This window comes from Macrobrachium nipponense, chromosome 18 (genome assembly GCF_015104395.2).
Source record: "Macrobrachium nipponense isolate FS-2020 chromosome 18, ASM1510439v2, whole genome shotgun sequence".
NCBI classification, from domain to species: domain Eukaryota; kingdom Metazoa; phylum Arthropoda; class Malacostraca; order Decapoda; family Palaemonidae; genus Macrobrachium; species Macrobrachium nipponense.
In genome coordinates, this window is record NC_087211.1 from 72389726 (window position 1) to 72410015 (window position 20290).

At 37.0% G+C, this 20290-nt stretch overlaps 1 protein-coding gene across 1 annotated transcript; it reads right to left on the minus strand.

Moving 5' to 3' along the window:
* Positions 1-650: 650 nt before the first annotated feature.
* LOC135197150 (eukaryotic translation initiation factor 3 subunit H-like) lies at positions 651-13717 on the minus strand. The gene is given in 6 exon segments (XM_064224124.1): positions 651-968; positions 6304-6489; positions 6946-7148; positions 7443-7610; positions 10178-10328; positions 13566-13717. Coding segments are annotated over 6 exon segments (999 nt in total). The 5' UTR covers positions 13641-13717; the 3' UTR covers positions 651-752.
* Between the last annotated feature and the right edge of the window lie 6573 nt (positions 13718-20290).

Below are 20290 nucleotides of genomic sequence, written 5' to 3' on the forward strand. Positions count from 1 at the left end.
TATAATAATTTTTACTGTCTGGTGAAGGATATCTTTTTGGCAGTTTTTGAATTGGTAGAGATTCAGCACTGATTTGTCCTTGGGAAAGAACTTGCCTCACTATTCAGTGGAATACACGTTTGCTCCTTGGCCTTGAGGAGTGAATTTGCTTTACTTTGCAAAGGGAAATGGTTCTTATGAATTCATTCCTAACTAAAATTGCAGTTTCGAAATGTGCACTGAGACACATTTAAATTTCTTCAGCAATGAAAATGAGGTTTGTTTCACAGAATTCAAGTTGTAGTAATTACCTTAGTGAATTGAAATCTAGAGCCTCCATCAGGCCACTCAGTTCATATCATCTCAGCTTAGCTACTGCATTTCATATTTTTCCTTTATGATCAATCATGAGAGCATTGTTGGGACAATGCCTTTTACTTCCTTCTGCTGTACAGCAATCGTTCTCAATGTTATGTTCGTTGTAGTATGGTGATGTTAATTATGATGCTGGGTTAACCATTTCTTTTTAAGTATGAAAGCACAAATACATGTTCATATGTTGGGAAATAGTAACAATTTGACTTTCATATGTGCAATTACTGCTGTGGAGGGTGGTACTTCACTTAAAAAAACTAGCTGTCCAGGAGGTTGTAAATAAAGAAAAAACTACAATAGAGGATTCTTTTAATTTTCCAGTGTAAAAAGAAAAGTGTATGCTGGATTTGTCTTAATGTATATTTTCTAAATCTATCCAGTCATTAAATGATTTCCAATTATTTCTTCTCATGTTGCAAAGCTTTAGCAACATACAGCTTACCAAGAGATTGACAGCAGAACTGAGAGATTTGTTTGCAATAATTAGAAATCTGCCCTGATGTAATCATGGCATCCAAACGAGGCAAGGGAGGGATTGGCTTGAACTGTTTATTAATATCTTCATCTGGAAGAGGTGGTTCTCCCCTTGACTGACGCTGTGCATTTTCTGCAGCCTGAAAAACATAAAACAGTACTTTTAATTCCTTTGGGTTACATTGCTATTTTAAATTACGAGAAAATGTCAATTATTCTGGAGGGTCACTGAATGTGGAATTACTGCAGAATCGTGTTTTGGATGTAATGCTGAAATTAAAATGCTACCTAATAGAGCAAGTTGGAAAAAAGATTATGCGGATAAAATTATTTCTTTCACAAATGCCATATTTTTAAAGTGCAAACCATAGCCTTTCATATATGAAGTATTTTCATATATGAAGTATCCTTCCTGTGCATCATTCACTGAAATTAAAATGCTACCTAATAGAGCAAGTTGGAAAAAAGATTATGCTGATAAAATTATTTCTTTCACAAATGCCATATTTTTTAAGTACAAACCATAGCCTTTCATATATGAAGTATTTTCATATATGAAGTATCCTTCCTGTGCATCATTCACTAGACCGTCCCTGTAATGACTAAAGGGTGTTACCAAAGTGGTGATGGGGAATGCTCATTCTCACCTAGCCAACATCACTCATTGTTCTTTCAGACCATATTCTGAATGCAAAAATTGAAGGGAAATAATGAAGTCAAGTGGATAAGGTGGGTTTCCTCCAATATGGAAGGCTACAGTTTGTACATGGGTTCTGTTCCTGGGGGTGTTCTGGTAAGTGAACACCGCCATTAAGCAAAACTCGGCAACTTATAGCGCCGATAAGCAGTTACCAGCACCATAAGCACCCTTATGGCGCCGATAACCGGAACTCAGTCTGTTATGCCATAATCGCTGATTTTATAGCTCTAGACAAGGGCCATAAAACAGGATTGCCGATAACCAGGGACTGCCTGTATATACATAGGAAAACAGCAAATTACTTAAATAAATTGACATGTGTTCCTATGGGGATGCAAATACTATATACCTTTCATGTATGGAGAATTAACTATACTTTGATGGTAGGTGGAACCTGCTGTTAGGGTTGATTTCTTTAGGGTGCAATGGAGTGTCACCATGCAGAAAAAGGGTGGTACTGTACGGTGCTGCTTTGCTGACACTGTGCTGAAGGGTGGGTTGGTGCTGCTCCACTGGCACTGTCCCAAGGGTGGGGTGATATTCCTACAATGCACCACCCCACCTGCAAGGGAGGTAATTCCTTCCATCCCATCTCTGCATGTAATGGACTGGAACCACACTGGATTAATCCTCAAGAACCCATAACTTTGCTAATAACCTGTATTTATTAGTCCAACTTTTTACTCCAGCACATATGCTTGCAGAGAGAATGGGCTGGAGCATATACCTCCTTTTCCCTAAGGAACTACACACAATAGCCAAAGTACTCTAGTAGTCTGACAGTACCAGGCTGCCGTCCTCATTAGCTGTTGGACAGAGAAGTTCTTGTGTAAGGCAAAAAGAGAGGGTCCAACAGCCCTAATATCATGAACTTGTGGACAGGGGACTAGCATGTTTAGGAGAATCTCCTACATCCAGATGTTCTTGGATACCTCTTCCTTGTGACATCCTCTACTGATGAAAAGGCAATCGCACTCTGGTATGAGGTTCTTCCTTCTCATGTTAACACAGCAACATCTCATTTAGCTCTCCACAGACAGTTCTTGGAGTTATGGAATCAACCCGGAAGTAAAGGATTTTGTCAGCCACAAATTCTAAGAAGAAAGCAAATTAGACTACCCTCTTTTGCATGCCTAACAAGATATTACAAACTATGCAAATCTCCCTCTCTCATCACTGAGGCAAGGGCTAGAAGACCCTTTTGAAGGTAAAACTCCTGTTTAACAGCAAAGAGGAGTTTGTATGGAAGTACCAACATCAGGTCTCAAGCTATTGCTGGAGAGCTGGACAAGTCCATGTCATGCAGGCACACCACTTGAGGGGGCACCACCCAATACTCTTGACAGCAAAGACAGGTGGGATCATGAAGCTCCGACCATTAAAGAGCAAAATGGCCTTGGAACTACTGCTCTAGGTTTAAGGGTAAAGTTTCTGAAGAGGTATGACCCTCAAAAGTCTGTAGTTCTGGTGTTTTGTGGTGGAGAGAGATTACCCAGTTACATGAGGAACTGATGATATCTGCTCCCACAAACATTTCTGTTCCAGTGGCCCAGATAGAGGAGGGAGGACACTCGGCTAGATAAAGAGTGCTTCTTAGGCTTCCTCCTCCTCTCCCCATAATGCTCCTATTGTGGAGAAGGCCATTCAGCACATTCAAGGCAAATTGTGACGTATTTAATACAAGATCAACAACCATGACCTAAATAATGATAGTTCTGTCCTAACTCCAGAGAGAAACCACCAACAAGCACACACACTGAAAAGGCGCATACTACACTAGCACTTTTCAGCACAAAAAGGCACTAGTACCATACAGACGCATCAAGAATGTATTAATTCACAAAAAAAGCACAAATAACCATCCAAGGGCAACAGCCAGCATGTAAAATAAACACGCAAAAAATATGTTGCAGCCTAAAGAACAATGAGGAGAATTAATGGGTGAGAATAAGCAACCCTTCTCCTCCGCCTACACCTGGGTACCACCCTTGTTAAGTCAGTGCATGGCCAGTCCAGCGCATGCTGGAAGGATATTCCATAAATGAAAAGTGTAGGGTTTGTATCCCTGTAGGAACAAAGACAAGGTATCAAAGGTGAGAACATTTTTTTTTCATTAAGAGCACAATACTGCCTTGTGTTGAGCAACAGGAAACTCGGTAAAAGCAGTTATGTACAAAGGTTAAGAAAATTTTTACGTGGATCAAGTGCTCAATATAAAATAACTGGGGAATTAGTTCATGAGAATACACTGTATAGCATAAAACTGAATACACCACATGAGACAAAGTAATTTCTAACAGGTGAAAATTCAAGTATCTAAATATGAGCAATTTGGAATACAAGTGGGTCTCAAAGTTATTTAGACTTTCTGGCCGCTGTGACGGAATGAGTTGGCAAGAGTTTGAAATACACAGAAATTTATGGAAAAGCAATAATAAAACAGACTGGATTAATATGGGTGGTAAAAAGAAAATAGTAGATGTTTGGGAATATATGTCAAGGATGATGGTGCAAAGAGAGAAATGCACAAGGATGATGGTAAAAGGAGAGGAATATCCAAGTACAGAGAAATTCCAACATAAAAGTGAGCCCTGCAAAAGGCAAGGTAGTTGATATTGTAATATTATAGGAACTCTTGAAACTTTGGCTTAACCCCCCACAGCCTGGGTATTGTATACACATAAGATCACATATAGCTTCGGGCCAGTGGACAGGTATCGTACATATATGATCAAAAAGATTTGGTGCCACTCAGTTTGAAACTAATTTTACAGGAAAAAGTTTCCTAGTTCCACATATCACTATTGGCGTCGTAAATATTTTGGTTTACAATAAATATGCTATGAATTTGTTCCCGGTTTTATTTCTTATCTTTATGATATTGTTTGAGCGTAATTTCAATTTGACAAATAAAAAAATATTTGAAAGAAAGCTTGTAACTTTGTAAAATTAGCACATTTTTTACGACTGTCATAGGGAAAAAGAGGCCTGCAAGGGGTGGAAAATATTCACTCACAACTTCCTGTGGGGGTACAGACATTTTTAAAAAACATTTTCTTATACCTGTGAATATAAATATCTTCCTCTTTTTATTGAAGTTTTTTCTTTTAGTGTTTCTTTTTAAATAAGCCCTCCTTAAATTTAGCTTTGGGTCAGGGTGTATGCATTAGCATATATTAGCCCCGACTGTGGGGGTTAAGTTCTGAATGTAATTAAAAGAACTGGGCGGCTGTTAAGAACCAACTCTTGGAGTTCAAAAAGTTCATGTAATTAAAAAAGAACCTGGGGCGTTTGCTGTTAAGACTCGTGTTGAGTCTTGGATAAGTTCTGAATGTAATTAAAAGAACTTGGGCGGCTGTTAGAACCAACTCTTGGAGTTCAGAAGTTCCTGAATGTAATTAAAAGAAACTTGGCGCTGTTAAGAACCAACTCTTGGAGTTCAAAGTTCGAATGTAATAAAAAAGAACTGGCGGTTTCCTGGTTAAGTTCCTAAAACTCTTTGAGTCAAAGTTCAGAATGTAATTAAAAGAACTGGCGGCTGTTAAGAACCAACTCTTGGAGTTCAAAGTTCAGAATGTAATTAAAAGAACTGGGCGGCTGTTAAGAAACCCAACTCTTGGAGTTCAAAGTTCAGAATGTAATTAAAGAACTGGGCGGCTGTTAAGAACCAACTCTTGGAGTTCAAAGTTCAGAATGTAATTAAAAGAAGCTGGGCGCTGGTTAAGAACCAATCTTGGAGTTCAAAGTTCAGAAGTAATTAAAAGAAACTGGGCGGCTGTTAAGAACCAACTCTTGGAGTTCAAAGTTCAGAATGTAATTAAAAGAACGGGCGGTTGTTAAGAACCAACTCTTGGAGTTCAAAGTTCTGAATGGGTAATAGAATGTCGGCTGTTAAGAAACCAATCTTGGAGTTCAAAGTTCAGAATGTAATTAAAAGAACTGGGCGGCTGTTAAGAACCAACTCTTGGAGTTCAAAGTTCTGAATGTAATTAAAAGAACTGGGCGGGCTGTTAAGAACCAACTCTTGGAGTTCAAAGTTCAGAATTTCATGTAAATTAAAAAGAACTGGGCAGCAAAAGCTGTAAGAATCAAATTAAAGTTGAGTTCAAAGTAAAAATATTGAATGAAAAATTAAAAGAAACTGGGCGGCTGTAAAAGTGGGGGGGGGGGGAACCAACTCTTGGAGTCAAAGTTGGAAAAATGAATTAAAAGGAATGGGGCAGGCAACTGTAAGATTCATTAGTGAAGTTCAGGGTTATAAAAATTGTAAATAAAAAAAATGTTGGTAAGTACTGGAGTGGAAGAGGATCACATAATTTTTCCGGGTACTGTTGAATGATAATTTGTCAATGAAGCTTAATTAAGGTTGGAAGTCATACACATAAAGGACTAGAAGACCTGGAAAATTTTGAGTAGACAGGACAGCATAAGTATTAAAACTGAATGACAAAGATTCAGTAAGCCTGACAGGAGGCAAGACAGAAATACATGTAATGCAAGCTGCGGATGACCCTTCTGAATAAGAGTAATAATCAGAAGTTTCTATACACTGGGTAAATATTTTCTTAAGAATTTTGTTTAACTGGCAAAACATAAACCATTCCCTTGTACATCAATTACATAACGTACAAGATTAAGAGGCCAAGCAACTGAAGAATAAAAAATAATCTGTTATATCTTATTCATTAACCCTTCAGAGAATTAAACATAGTTATATTAAAAAAAAAAAAAAAAAAAACAACAACAGATTCAAAACAGATGCTTAACATTCTTACCCTTTTTTGCATGAATTTGTGTTTGTCTTGTAACTGTTTGCATTCTGACGCTGGAAGGGGGTTATTGAACTTGTTAGCTTCCTGACTTAAGTCATCTACATACTCCATCAAACACCTTAGTTGACGATCTAGTGTTGACATGGTACCAAGATCAAGGAACTGCATACCTTCACTACTCGGCATCATCTGACAATTAAGTATTTAAAGTGATAAAAAAATAATGAAAAGTTCATTACTATAAGTACTTACATATATACTTACTATGACACTTACAAAATCTTTATCATTTTTTCCATATAAAAAATAAACAGACAAGAAGAATAATATTTCAATCAGCACAGCTCAAACCATGTTAGCTAAGGATACTGCTGAACTACATTTTAGGTGCCTGGGCCTTGACCCTAATTACAATACATACTCCATACATAGATAATCTACAATTTTGCCAAGTCATGCTCAGCATGCATGCATGTTTCTGAATGTCTTTCTTCCCAACCTTTTATTACCTAACTCAAAGTCTGTCAAGTGACTACAATAAATGTAATCTCTATATATATATTTTTAATAATTTCTTCTCTCCTATCCAACAGAAAATGAGATTAGTATGTGCACTACCAAAGGTTAGGTACTCAATATTTTTACCTCATACAGTTCACACATCAGTGTATTAAGAAGATGAGAATTTTTTATCACTAGCCGGATCTCTTGGAATAAAGTCTCGTATCCCAAGTGCATCTTCTTCAAGGCTTCAGGAGTATAATCACGTTCCTGCACAGTATTGATAGCCTCTGGTGTCAGGCGATAAGCTTTGATAGATAAAAATCCTCGGGCAGTCTTGATTGGATCTGCAAGTGAAATACAAATTAACATTGCCAACAATCACATAAAAAACTATTCTCAACAACAATGAAGCATTTCCTTCAACAAGGTATGCAAGAATAGAAAATTTATCATGAACTTCTAATATTTTCTTTTTTTCACTAAGCACTAGTAATCCCCCAACCCATAATGACTAGTGAGTTATCATTTCCACACAAACCAACAATTAATTTACATTATCGTGAAAATGTTAAAATAAGTATTAGAAGTTCTTAATGACTTAAAGCAAGCTATACTTATCAATGATGGTAAAAACTCACCATAAATTAAAAACTACAGATTCTCTATACTGGTTTGGTAGGAAAACTGTGAATCCAATAATTGAGTAGTAATGAAATTCCCAAGTTGTGTACTCTGGTACCATCCAACACTAAGATGGTCCACATTAACCTTTCTTAGATGACGCATCATCTCCAGCTGGTAGTCCTCTGTGAAAAGGGAAAAAACAAAGAAAACTTGATAGATTATGCACCCTCCACAGTACAATTTACATCATCAAAAAGAAAAATAAAGCAGCTCACATCCATTAGCATAATTGGATACTATTATTATAAATTACAATGGTTCAATCTGACCGCTTAGCAACATCAAAGGCTAGCCACAATGCAAAAATTATAATGGCGTATGAAGCATTGCATATAGGAGGTGGCTTCTTTTATTCATAAAAAGTTCTGATAGATAAATGCATATTGCCTAGAGGCAATTCCATGAACTAACTATCAAATAATATTTTAGTTATCTTCACTTTCATATTGTATGGCTCTAGAAATAAATGAACTTTATGCCACAAGGAGAAGGAAGACCCTATTACCCTTATGCTGAATTCTAAATAGTAATTTACTACTTTTGCAGTGAAATCAAACTCATCCATGGAGGGGTTTTATTTTACTTATTCCCAGCCCAGATAAAAAGACGACAGCCGACGTAGGTGTTAGGTTATCACCTTCAATTTGTTTTTGTGTTTAAGTGAAGCTCAACAAAATTATCTGTTAAAAATGTTTTGAAGCTTATTTTTTTTATTTTACAGAAAACTGTTGGCAAAATGAAAACATCAGCAAGAATCAGCTACAAGGAGTATTTTTTGCTATTTCACATAGGGCAGGGTAACAATATCACAATTACTATAAGTAAACAATATATAGTAAATCATATACATATAGGAATATTGGAAGGAACAGTGGAGAGAAAAAACAAATCCTGAATGAGATGCTGCGCGACAATGGTGTGGATTAGGAGGGATAACATAGTTTGAGTGGTAATGGGTCATATGTAAGTACCAAAGCCACCAAAATAACACTTTAGCCATAAAAACCTAATTGGGTGTCTTGGCTAATTCCTTAGAGAAAAAAAGGATAAGTTGCAAGGTTGACAAGAGGCTAAACTTATCATGATGATGATCTTTGTACATTTCCATTAAAAAAAATCTTAAATCCAAATGTTCAGACAAAAATTTATCAAAACACTGCACACTGTACCTGAGCCTAACTACTTTCTCCCTCCGAAGGATTAATTTGAATCCAAATCTTTCTGTCCTTTAAATTCAACCAGGATATTTTTTAGTTCTTCAATTACCTCAAGAAAAAATTAAAATCATGACAAGAATATAATGTATCACGAATGCTATACGTATTTACATATTCTAATAGTATGTTAACGGACTTTACAAGTTGAACATGAAAAATAGACATAACACAACATCTAGGTCTGAGTAGAGAATACAAAAAAAAAAAATGACAGAAGTTTTGTCTGTTTATATTGTACACAGAAAATAAAAATTTTCAACAGTGATGCTCAAAATGGCAACATTCATCAATGATGACTGCAAGATGTTCCAAGATATGAACCCAAAACAAGAGTGACTGTTGTTTGGGCATGTAAGGAATATGGGACACACATTTAGTTCTAACAGCCCAGAAAATCATGGATAATGGCTTGTAACTAGTGGGACTTCAGACAAAGTGGTCAACAGAGAAAAAAATCAACATTTAACATGATGAAATCAAAAGCTCACAATTACAATTTCTTGGGAAGAGAAAACTACAATTGTGCGAACCAAGGTATATTTTCTCACAGCTTTTTTGCACAAAGTGAGAATTAGACTCTTCAGCTTGTTATTCAATGCCAATCATATAAAAATGGCAAAAGGCAAACTCAAACACAAGGATGACACCATAAACTAACTGTCATGACCAGCAACATAACCAAAAAAATTTAAGATAATTTGGTCATATTTGAGCAAATCATTTGCCACTACAATGAATCATTGCCTGGCTCTGACATTGTAATGAGGTGATTTATTTAAGAGTTTTTACCTTATAAAAACAAAAATTTTAAAATATTGAATAAAGCTTCATTTGAGTCAAGATTCTTTGTACTCCATCTGGTTAAACTTTATAAACTGCAATATGTCAATGGCTAAGACATGTCAAAGTATGTGCTTAACAAAGGCCTGATCAAACTACAAACACAGCATAACTATACGAGAAAAAGCAACAGATTTCATGAAAGAAATACTACACCAGTAATTATCAAAAAACTGAAAAAACACAACTTGCATAACTCCTCCCAAATGCTACACAGTATCACCTTAACTTAAGACTTTTGGGGGCAACCAAACATGAAAAATCACACAAATACCACGGATCTTATTACAGTGGGCAAGAATAGCACACCTTCAATTATTTGGAGTCATGAAACTTGCTCAGAGCATTTCAGACCCTGTTCAAGGATGCTCCTTTCCTCAAATTATATTTGCTTTAAATGCACTAGAGTCCAAGGTATGATATATCTATTCTATCAAAGCAATGCCTTGTACCTTGTACCTTGCATGAACACATGAAAAATGACATTTTTAATCCATTTGTATTTTTTATAGCTAACAAACCTTCAGTCTTAACAATAGGAAAATCTTCTTGCGCCAGCTGTAAACCGGTTAAAAACAATCAACTGTAAAGCAAGGATGTGTGGCATCTGGCAACTCATTTACAGTACGTACCTTCATCCACATCATCTGCATGTCGAGGGAAAGGGAAACAATTGGTGATTTCCAAACGGTCTTCAACTACAAGCCCTAACAAGACTCCCTGTGCTACCTCAGTATTACCAGCCCCTTCTTCATGGCAGTGTTTGATGATTTTCATCAAGGCCTGTAAATTATAAAGAAGACTAGATTAAATAAACAATACACCCAAAAACATTAACTAAAACTCAACTTGTTAATTCTCAGCAAAATATAAATTACATATACTACATCCATATCTTACAGATGACTGTACACAGACTTCCTTCACTGGACTCACTGGAGTTTTATATCTAACTAACCATGAGGTTTCAAGTTGCAAAAACATTAACAAACACAATTATCTTCTAATCATAAACCTGTAAAAAGACAGGGTATTAAGATCTGACCTACAATCTTATCAAGACCTTATAATGAAAATATTTTTGGGTATACTAGTAGTCAAGTCTAGTGATTGAAAAGGTAGCTAAGGCTAGGGCTAAGGTCTTAAATCTAGCCTACATACTTGTACAGTGTACCACCAGTCAAAGGTTAAGCTAGGCTAAGTTATTATACTGCCTTGAGTCTGAAGTTGAGGTCTGTGGTGATAACTTCTTGAAGAATATATAATTTTACAATCTACCTGTAATCATTACAAATATATTTTTCCTATGCATGATTCTGATTGTTCCCTCTATTGCATTAAATAATTTTAGAGAGACTACTTCCTAACTCATTCCTAATGTGGGGCACAAAATTTCACCTTACCTTGGGTAATATCATAATTATGAAAGAAACATTGCTAAGCATCAATCTTACAAAACAAACAACACACCTTTCTTTTTTCTCATATTTTACATCACTGAACATGAACAATACATTAAAAAATTGTACATGAAGTTAAGAGAATTGAAGCCAAGCCACGATATAATGGTATATTTTATCCCAAAGAAGCAAAGGGGAAACTACATGGTTATATCGTATATCATTAGTCATTAAGGAGAAACTATTAACAATACTTAATAGGTGGCATTACAGCAAGAGAAACCATCCAGAATGATTCATGAGTAAATATGGCAACTTGGGTATATGTTAAAGAAAATATTTCAACATGATATCAATACCTCAGTAATTACATATTTCCAACAGATGTAGGCAGACGGATAGGTGTTGGTAATCTGAACCTACTACATACCACAAAGAAATCCATGTCCAGTCCATGTGCTCAATGGTGTGTGTGTGTGTGTGTGTGTGGGGGGGGGGGGGGGGGGTGGGGGGGGGGGGGGGGGGGGGGGGGGGGGGGGGGGGGGGGGGGGGGGGGGGGGGGGGGGGGGGGGGGGGGGGGGGGGGTTGCGCGCGCCGGTAAGCGAAAAACCTCCATTAACCGAAACTCAGTGATTTATGGCACCAATCGTCAACATAAGGAGATACATAAAAGCACCATATGAACTAAAATAAGCATGCAAGGTCTTCGTAAAATGTTCTCAAGGGCAGTTTTTAAATCCAATATGGGGTCTCTCTACAATCGGGGCAAGGTCCTTCCAAGCACTCATTTGAACCATATCTGGGTATATATGTAACGTTTATTGATATTACTCAAGATTGCAGTTGTAATCAGCACAATATAACAACATTTTGTTGACTATATTAGTGAAAGTATTTGAAGTCATATTCCCATGGTCATGTTTTGAACTAAAATGCCTTTTTACCTTGTATTCGGTTGTTTTATCCATACTACCATCACAATAGTGCTTAGTTGAATATAATTATATACATTTTGTTCTTAATTCACTCCAAATTATATCTGGCTGACAAAACACATCATTGAGCAGACGACAGATTAGTGAATTGCTTATGACAGCAATTTTTTTTTTTATGGCATTTTTCATTAAGTCCGTATTACTATTCTGACATCTTTTTATTTTTAATAATTTGTACCTATGCCTGAAATAAACATAACCTTTGAGGTTTGTATGCTAAGAATGGCAAAATTTCATCATTGCCAATTTAGTGGAGCTTCACACAAAATGCAGATGCATTTACATATTAAACTGTTTCCATGAATTCTAGTTGTCATACTAATGCAAAAATGATAAAATTGCTCTAATATTTATGTATAGCCTATATACTACAAATAGATAAACTAATTTAACTTATTTCCAACGTTTTGTGCAAGTCTTACACCCAGTTTGGAGGGTACACACCCCAACTGGCAACAGTGATAAAAAAATAGGAAAGCGCGAACAACACATCGTAGCTAATATTCACAGCAAAACCGTTGAAATTTGTCAGGAATCTAGTTAATTTTTCAACAACGAATATTTTCAAATTATTATCATGTATGTATACCTAATAAATTTATGCAATTCATAACCTTATAATAATGTTTAACTATTCATTTAAATAATTACCTGGTGCAATCCTCTTCTCCTTCCTCCCAAAAAATTGCGAGTTTCCTTGGACTTGTGTGAACATCATCATCGTTTAAGATTGTTGTGAAGAAATTGTCCCACCATCTATGGGTACGAGTGGTGTGCAAGTTTAGCACAGGGAATGGTAAGTTTGTTTACACAAATGACTCCGCAAACATCGAGATAGTGTCAATCTTCTGCATGTAAGGTGTTTTAAGTAAAAATATCGAAAGCGTCATGGAGGTAAGTTAGCACTGTGCATGGCTAGACTTTCATTAACCTCTGTTTAATGAGAAATTATGACATTATATTTGATAATTTGGGAGAAAATACTTATTTCGACAATTAAATAGAAGTCTGGAGGTGTTGCTTCCATGGATGATGGTTCATGACTGGTGTGTCTCTCCGGTGTCAGGACGTGGTAAAGTACTTTTTCTGGAAGGTGGGTCAAGGAGCGGGTAAGATGGCCGCAGGTAGTCCACTCGACCGTTTACCCAAATATGCCGTATTGTGCTAGCCTAGTCACACTGGAATGCGACACCTTAGCAACCATCAGTTAGGTGCTTGTCTGTCTTGTCTTAAAAGGCTAATACAGGTAGACATACAGGTTTTTATTTTATGGTTACCGTTAATTAGACATTCGTCCAGCCTGTCGGGTGCATACCGGTATCCATCGCCTACATAACCGTAGAGGTAACAAACTGTGTGGGGTCCCTAACTCTGAGATCTGTATCACCGTAGTCAGTGTGGAATAAAGTTCACTGAGAAAAAATGGGCTTAGGAAAATACTGAAAACCATTCTCTTCGGAATTACCTAGCCTAGTAGCTAATCATAAGGTCGGTCACAATGAAAACAATGACTGATCTGGGGCAGCCTTCAATATGGTGGTCAGTACAAACGAGCTGGTCCTTTCCTACCCTAATATACATGAAATTCACTTAAATGTATAAAGATACACAATTATATAGCATACCAGGCCTTCCAGTTGCACAACATTAATGTTGCAACGTCCATTTTCTGCCTCGCGCTTTCCTCTTGCCGCCGACATGTTTACGTCTTCCACCAAAGGAGTGAACGAACGACTACGAGCCTAAGCTAAAACTGTCATTTGACGGTAGCAATCTCTTACTGTCTATTATAACTATTTATAGCACAATTTTAATAGATTTTTTCCTATATCTCTGAATAATACATCACTAAATATTACTCTATTCTAGAAAACATTCACAAATATTTTATTATAGGCTTGTAGGACAAAATCATAAACACATTTACGTGAAACAATAGAGCGCTCGTTAGTGTCACCATCATGGGCTCTTTCCCCCTCCTGAAAATCCTGGAAAAAATGCATATATATATATATATATATATATATATATATATATTTATAATATATATATAATTGGCTTACTTGTGGACGAATCTCTTGGTATAAATACACCTTTCTGTAAACTTTTCTCATTCATATACCTGAAGAGAGAGACAGCAGTCTCTGAAATATAGTACTTTTATCTCTACATTTTGGTGTTTTTATGGGCTCTTTTATTAGATATATATATATATATATATATATATATATATATATATCATACATATATATATATATATATAGTATATATATATACATATATATATATATATATATATATGTATATATATATATATATATATATATATAATGTCTTATATATATATACATATGATTATAATCACTTTTAGCATGTTATTCATTTATCACACATATCCACAGGTGAAAATAAGAGACAGGGTGTAGGTCCTGACCGGTTTCGGCTTTATTTTCAAGCCATTGACAAAGAACTGATACATATTATTAGAATTCATGAGTATATATACTACAAAGACAGTACTGACGACATACACCAAAACCGTTTGAGACTGCAGATCCACCCACAGGCAGGTGGTCAAGGTAGGAGTGGCTTTCAAAAAACATCATTTGGCTAAAATTTACAATAAATTCTCAAGGGATACTACTGCTTCTTGGGTACAAGTCCACACCTGACAGGTGTCAGGGAGGCGGGGTTGAACATCTCTTACCACTACTGCCCCCTTTACTGTGTTTACAAATAATAATAATCCTGTTTCCTATTCTCTATAGCCTACTTAAAAATTTAAACAGTTTACAAATTTCTTTGATTTAAATTAAAGGATCAAGTTTATACATTCCTTGACTGATGTTCATATTTTGGTTAAGTTGTAACTTTCTTTTATAAAACTAGATTCAATGATATTTCTTTCCAATGCATTATTAGCACACCAGCTTTTTTTGCCCCTTCCCAGTTAATAGCATGATTGTTCTCACTAACATGTACAAATTTACCACTGTTTTCCCTGTGCATATCTCACACATTGCTTATGTTGTTCTATTCTTTTTTCCAGTGCTTTCCCCGTTTGACCAATGTAAAAGTTGTCACAAGACTTACACGGGATTTTTATATACACTCCTTTAGCATTGTCGGGGGAGTTCTTAATTATACCCGTTTCATTGTTTTTTGTTTAGTACATAACTTACATTAACCACCAAAATTCTTCAGGAGTTGTGGGATATCTTTCATATTATTATTATAAGGTAGTACAAACACATTTTTGTTGTTGTAAGGTTCTTTTTAGTTTTGATACATGGTGTTTTTTGGCCTCTTTTAATGCATTGTTTAGTACATTATCTGGATATTTTCAGTTTCTTGCCTGTATTCCGATTCTTATCTATCCCTCATCTCTATATTCTTCGGGCTACATACCCGTAGTGCTCTTAAAAACATGGATGCAAACACTGATCTTTTAACCTTATTGTTTTGTCCAGAATAGAAATGTACATATGGAAGAAATATTAGTAGATTTTCTGTAAACACTATACTTAGACCCACTACTATTTCTCCGTATGAGGACATCCAAAAGGGTATGCATTCATCTTTAGCTATTTCCATAGTAAATTTACTTGATGGTACTAATTGATTTAACCTGGCAAAAAAGTTATTTACATCTTCGTTCCCTGGCCATACACAAATTATGTCGTCAAACATATCTAAACCAAGGTACATTGCGTGGAATTATATTGTTTTAAAATTTTCTTTTCAAAAAATTCCATATATAAATTTCTTTTAGCACTGGGGACAGAGGTGGGTTTCCCATTCCCATACCAAAATTTTGTGAGTTAGAATTTTCCATTGAATTCAAATTTACAGTCTTTAACACATGTATATATAATGTGTGTGTGTGTGTAATTTATTACATTCAACTAAATCACTTTGTTTTCCTTCCATTTTAAACAATATATTCTATCAATTTCAGTAAATTAAAGGCATCATTATGCATTAAATAATATTTGTATACAGTATACAACTGTGTTGTTCTTTCCATATTTCAGTTCAGGTGAACAGTATATGGAACTATTGAAAAAAAAAAGTTAGTGTAAACTTTGTATTTTTTCTTTCTCGCATCTCGTTTCACTTAAAATGGATTGGCATCGCAGATAAAATATATATATATATATATATATATATATATATATATATATATATATATATATATAATCTTTTGCCCCCTCTTGAAAAATGTGCAGCAGCCACCCATACCATGACGATATCTCAAATTCTCAGTGAATATAAATATATCAATTATAATGTCAGATAATCCTTCTTTTGTATTTTAATTTTGGCTTACAGCCAAAGCCTTCGCTGATGCTCTGTTTATTTTTATGTATATGAATAAAAAAAAAGAAGGTGTAAAACTGCAATCAGGTGATGTTTTCTAAAGAATAAAAAAAAAAATACAATAAGTTTTCAAGATTGTGGATAGTGAAAAAGAAACAACCTTTTCATGGTAATTTGCTATGTAGGTGAATGCAAGATGCGTAGAAATGATTTTTTAAAAACAGCTAACGGTCAACATCTGGAGCTTATCTAACAAAGATTAAAGAAAAAAAAACTTAAAATTTTCAAACGGAAATTTCAATGAAAATGGAAAATATTTATTGGAAGGAATACCTAATATATGAAAAAGACTTTAGCAAATAACCCCCACACACACACACACAAAAAAAAAACTGAACTGACATGGAAGAAAGAGCAATTTAAAAAGGTGTATTCTAACAGAGAGAAACCGATTAATACAAGGATGAAGGTGCCAGCAAAATTTAATATCATCGTTTTCGTATAGTACCATCGTTCGATCATCACATCAGAAAAACAAATAATTTGCTCCAGAAAGATTAGTGGTTATATGGAGGAGTTATGGAGTTCCATTTGACAACGTCTGTGAGAGAGAGAGAGAGAGAGAGAGAGAGAGAGAGAGAGAGAGAGAGAGAGAGAGAGAGAGTAATTGCTGTATGGATAGTTAATGACTGAATTGGTTGTTGGTAGGTTCTGGGCTGTCTGCTGGTGCTGTTGATTGTTAGAGTTCTGTGTTTTGAGTGAGTTTTTGAGTCAGTCTTTGGTGAGAGCTGGTGATAGCCGGGAGTGTCGACAGCAGTCGGTTGACGGATTTGAAGTCGGTTAAGTTTTTGTGTGTTATTGATTTGTTGTTTGCTTGTTGTTGAGTTAATGTTTTTTTTGCTTAGAGTTGTTGTACCTTTGCTGTTGTCTTTGTTGTTATTCTTTGGTGTTGTTAGTGGGTGTGTATGTTGCCGTTTGTGCGTGTGTGATTGGTTGTGTTGTTTGTGCAGTGGTCTTGGGTTGTGATTGTTCCTTTTTTGTTGTTGAGTTGTGGGTGTGTTGTTGTGGTCCTTGGTTGTTGAATTGTTGGTTGTAGTCCTTGGTTGTTGTGTTGTTATTGTTATTGGGTTGTGGTCCTTGGTTGTTGTTGTTGGTATCTCTTGTGACCGACCTCGACCAGTGGACAGCACAGGATAGCCCGGAGTATCTAGAGTGTTGGTAAGTACGTCTGTTTTGTGTTGTTTTTGTTTTTTGTAGCTATAGGTCAATTGTCCTGCATGTATTTTGTTGTGTTAAGAAGAAAGTGTGACTGAGGGTGAGTTTGGCAGGTGGATCGTTTAGGTTAATGTGGGGAGGGTTTTGCACTTTTTTTTTTCTAGCTTGTGATCCCGCCACATTATTTTTTGACGCCCGAACAGGGACTGTTGGTTCAGCAGCTGCAGGGCAATTGGGGTATTGAATTGTGTGATTGGTGGAGAAAGTGAGGATGGAATGGTTGAAGGAGATAGAGAGGCTGAAGGAGGAGCTGAGGTTGGCAAGGGAAGGTTGGAAGTGGAGAATGAGAGGTTGAGGGTAGAGTTTGAGGAACTGAAGAGCGAGTTAGAGGAAATGAGAGGAATGCTAAGGAGTATAAAAGTGGAAATGAAAGAAGGGGTGAAAGGAGCAGAAGAGAGAATGGTTGAGAAAATGGACGGAAATTTGGGGGTAATGATGAATGCAGTGCAAGAGATGATGCAGGAAATGATGAAGGGATTCATGGGAGAGGGAGCTGTAGGAGGTAGGCCCACTGGGTCTTGTGACGGGCCAGGAGTGGTAAGGAAGCGTAAGAGCGAGTGGATGAGAGTTAGAGTGACAAAGGTGGGGGATTTGGTGTGATTTAAGGTTGTGATAGTAAGGAAAGAAGGGGAAGACAGATAAGGATAAACCTGAGGACAAGAATAAGAAGTGGCTGAGGAAAAGAAGACTAAGGGGAAGAAAGTTAGTAAGGGTGATGGACAGGATGATACTAGGTCAGAATACATTGGGGAAAGGGCTGAGAGTGATTTGGATAGTGGTGAGTGGAAACAAGTAGGTAGAAAGAAGAAGGTTAAGAAGAGCGTAGTTAGGGGTATGGACGTGAGTATGGAAGTGGATTCACTGTATTCGGAAGAGGGAAAGAGGGGTCAGAATGGGAGTAGCGAAAGTGAGAGTGAGAGTGAGCGGGAAGTACGAAAGGCTGTGTATATGAGAGAGGTACCCTGATGTGCACAATACGAGGAATATGGTAGTAGGGACATAGGGGACTTTTTAAAGGAATATGAGAGGTATTGTGAGGCAAAGTATGGGGATAACAAGAGAGTCTGGGCAAGAGAGTTAGGTAGCTTTTTGACGGGATTTTTGTTGAATATGTATAGGGTAATTATGAGTGTAGGGACTGTGCCGTATGAGAGAGTAAAAGCTAGGATTGTAGAACAGGCAAAGAGGATAAGGAGTAGCGTTAGATATAGGAGAAAGCAAGATTTTGAAGAGGCAAGAATGAATGTTGGCGAGTCGTTGTCGATGTATGTCTGTAGGTTAGAAACATTAGCCAGGAAAAAGTTTGGGGACGAAGGGATAAATGAGTGTAAGGAGTTAGTGCGAAAGTTGTTGGCGACTGTACCAAAGAGTGTATATGAGTTTATAAATCTGAAACGTTAGGAGAAAATGCGATGGACGAATGAAAGGTTAACATGGAACGACATTTTAGAAATAGTAGAGGATTACGAGTTAGATAGGTGTATGAAAGAGAGTAGAAGTGTTAGTGTTAGGACTGAAGTAGCTGAGGTTATACCAGAATTTAAAAGCTATAGGGAGGCAGTTTTGGAAGGGCTGAGGCGAATGGCAGAGCGAGTGGTAGATAGGAGTGTTAGGGCAAGTAATGTGAGTGTAGTTAGCCCTAAAAGAGATAGGAATGCGAGTGTTGGAAGAGTAGGGTCAGTTAGTCGTGAGCGAGCACAGTGTTATAGATGTGGTAAGCCAGGACACAGGAAGAATGAATGTCGTTGGGCGTTAGGAGCGTGCTTTGGGTGTGGGCAAACAGGGCATTTGGTGAGAGAGTGCAAGAAAGATAGGGATATTAAATGTTATAGTTGTGGACAGGTAGGGTATATAGCTAGGGGATGTAGGGGTACTCGTATGAACATAGTTTGCGGCAACTGCAGGAAGAATGGGCATTATGCTTGGATGTGTAAAGAACAGCATGCGAAATGTGTTGAATGTGGAATGGAAGGTCATATGGCGAGTGTGTGTAGGCGAAAGAGGATGAGTCAGGCCGAGAATTCGGGAAACTAAGTGAAAAGGGGATTCAGTTGGGTGGGTCCTCTAGCATGCGACAGTATGTTCAGGAGAATGCGATGAGTGAGTGGTTGAGGGTGAATAAATGTGAACCGAGTGTCAGTGAGCAAATGGGTCTGGAAGATGGCAGTTAGTGTTGGTTGAGTATGGAAGAAAGCGGAAGAAGGTAAGGAAAGGGGATGAAAGGGAGCTGCATGATAGAGGGGTTAGTGGTAGGGTAAAAATGGTGGATAAGGCATGTGATACAGATGACTTTGAGGGGAGAAATGATACATATAGTGTGTGTGGGTTTCAATTGACAGGGTTTGGTGAAGTTTCACTGGGAAGGGAATCAGGTAGTAAGGATGTAGTTGGCAGTAGGAATGAGTCTCTTCAGGAGTTTGGCAGGAGTGTAAATGAGGTAAGTGATTTGGTGGCAGAGTTACGAGAGATGTTTAGACAAGAGTTAGAGGGGGTAGATGAGATAGTGAATGGGATTTGGGGGGATGGTGGTGAGGGAGATAGTAATGGTAGTCTGACTGGAAGTGATCTGGGAGAAGTTGATGGCGGTGTAACTGAGTGTGTGTATGAGGGCCCTCAAACAAGATCCAGGGGACCTGCATCTGAGCATCCATGGGTGTTGCAGAAGGCTATTTAGTGTGGGTGTTGTGAGTGAAAGGAGATGTTGTCAAATGTAACAGGGGAGGAAATATGGAGGAGTTATGGAGTTCCATTTGAC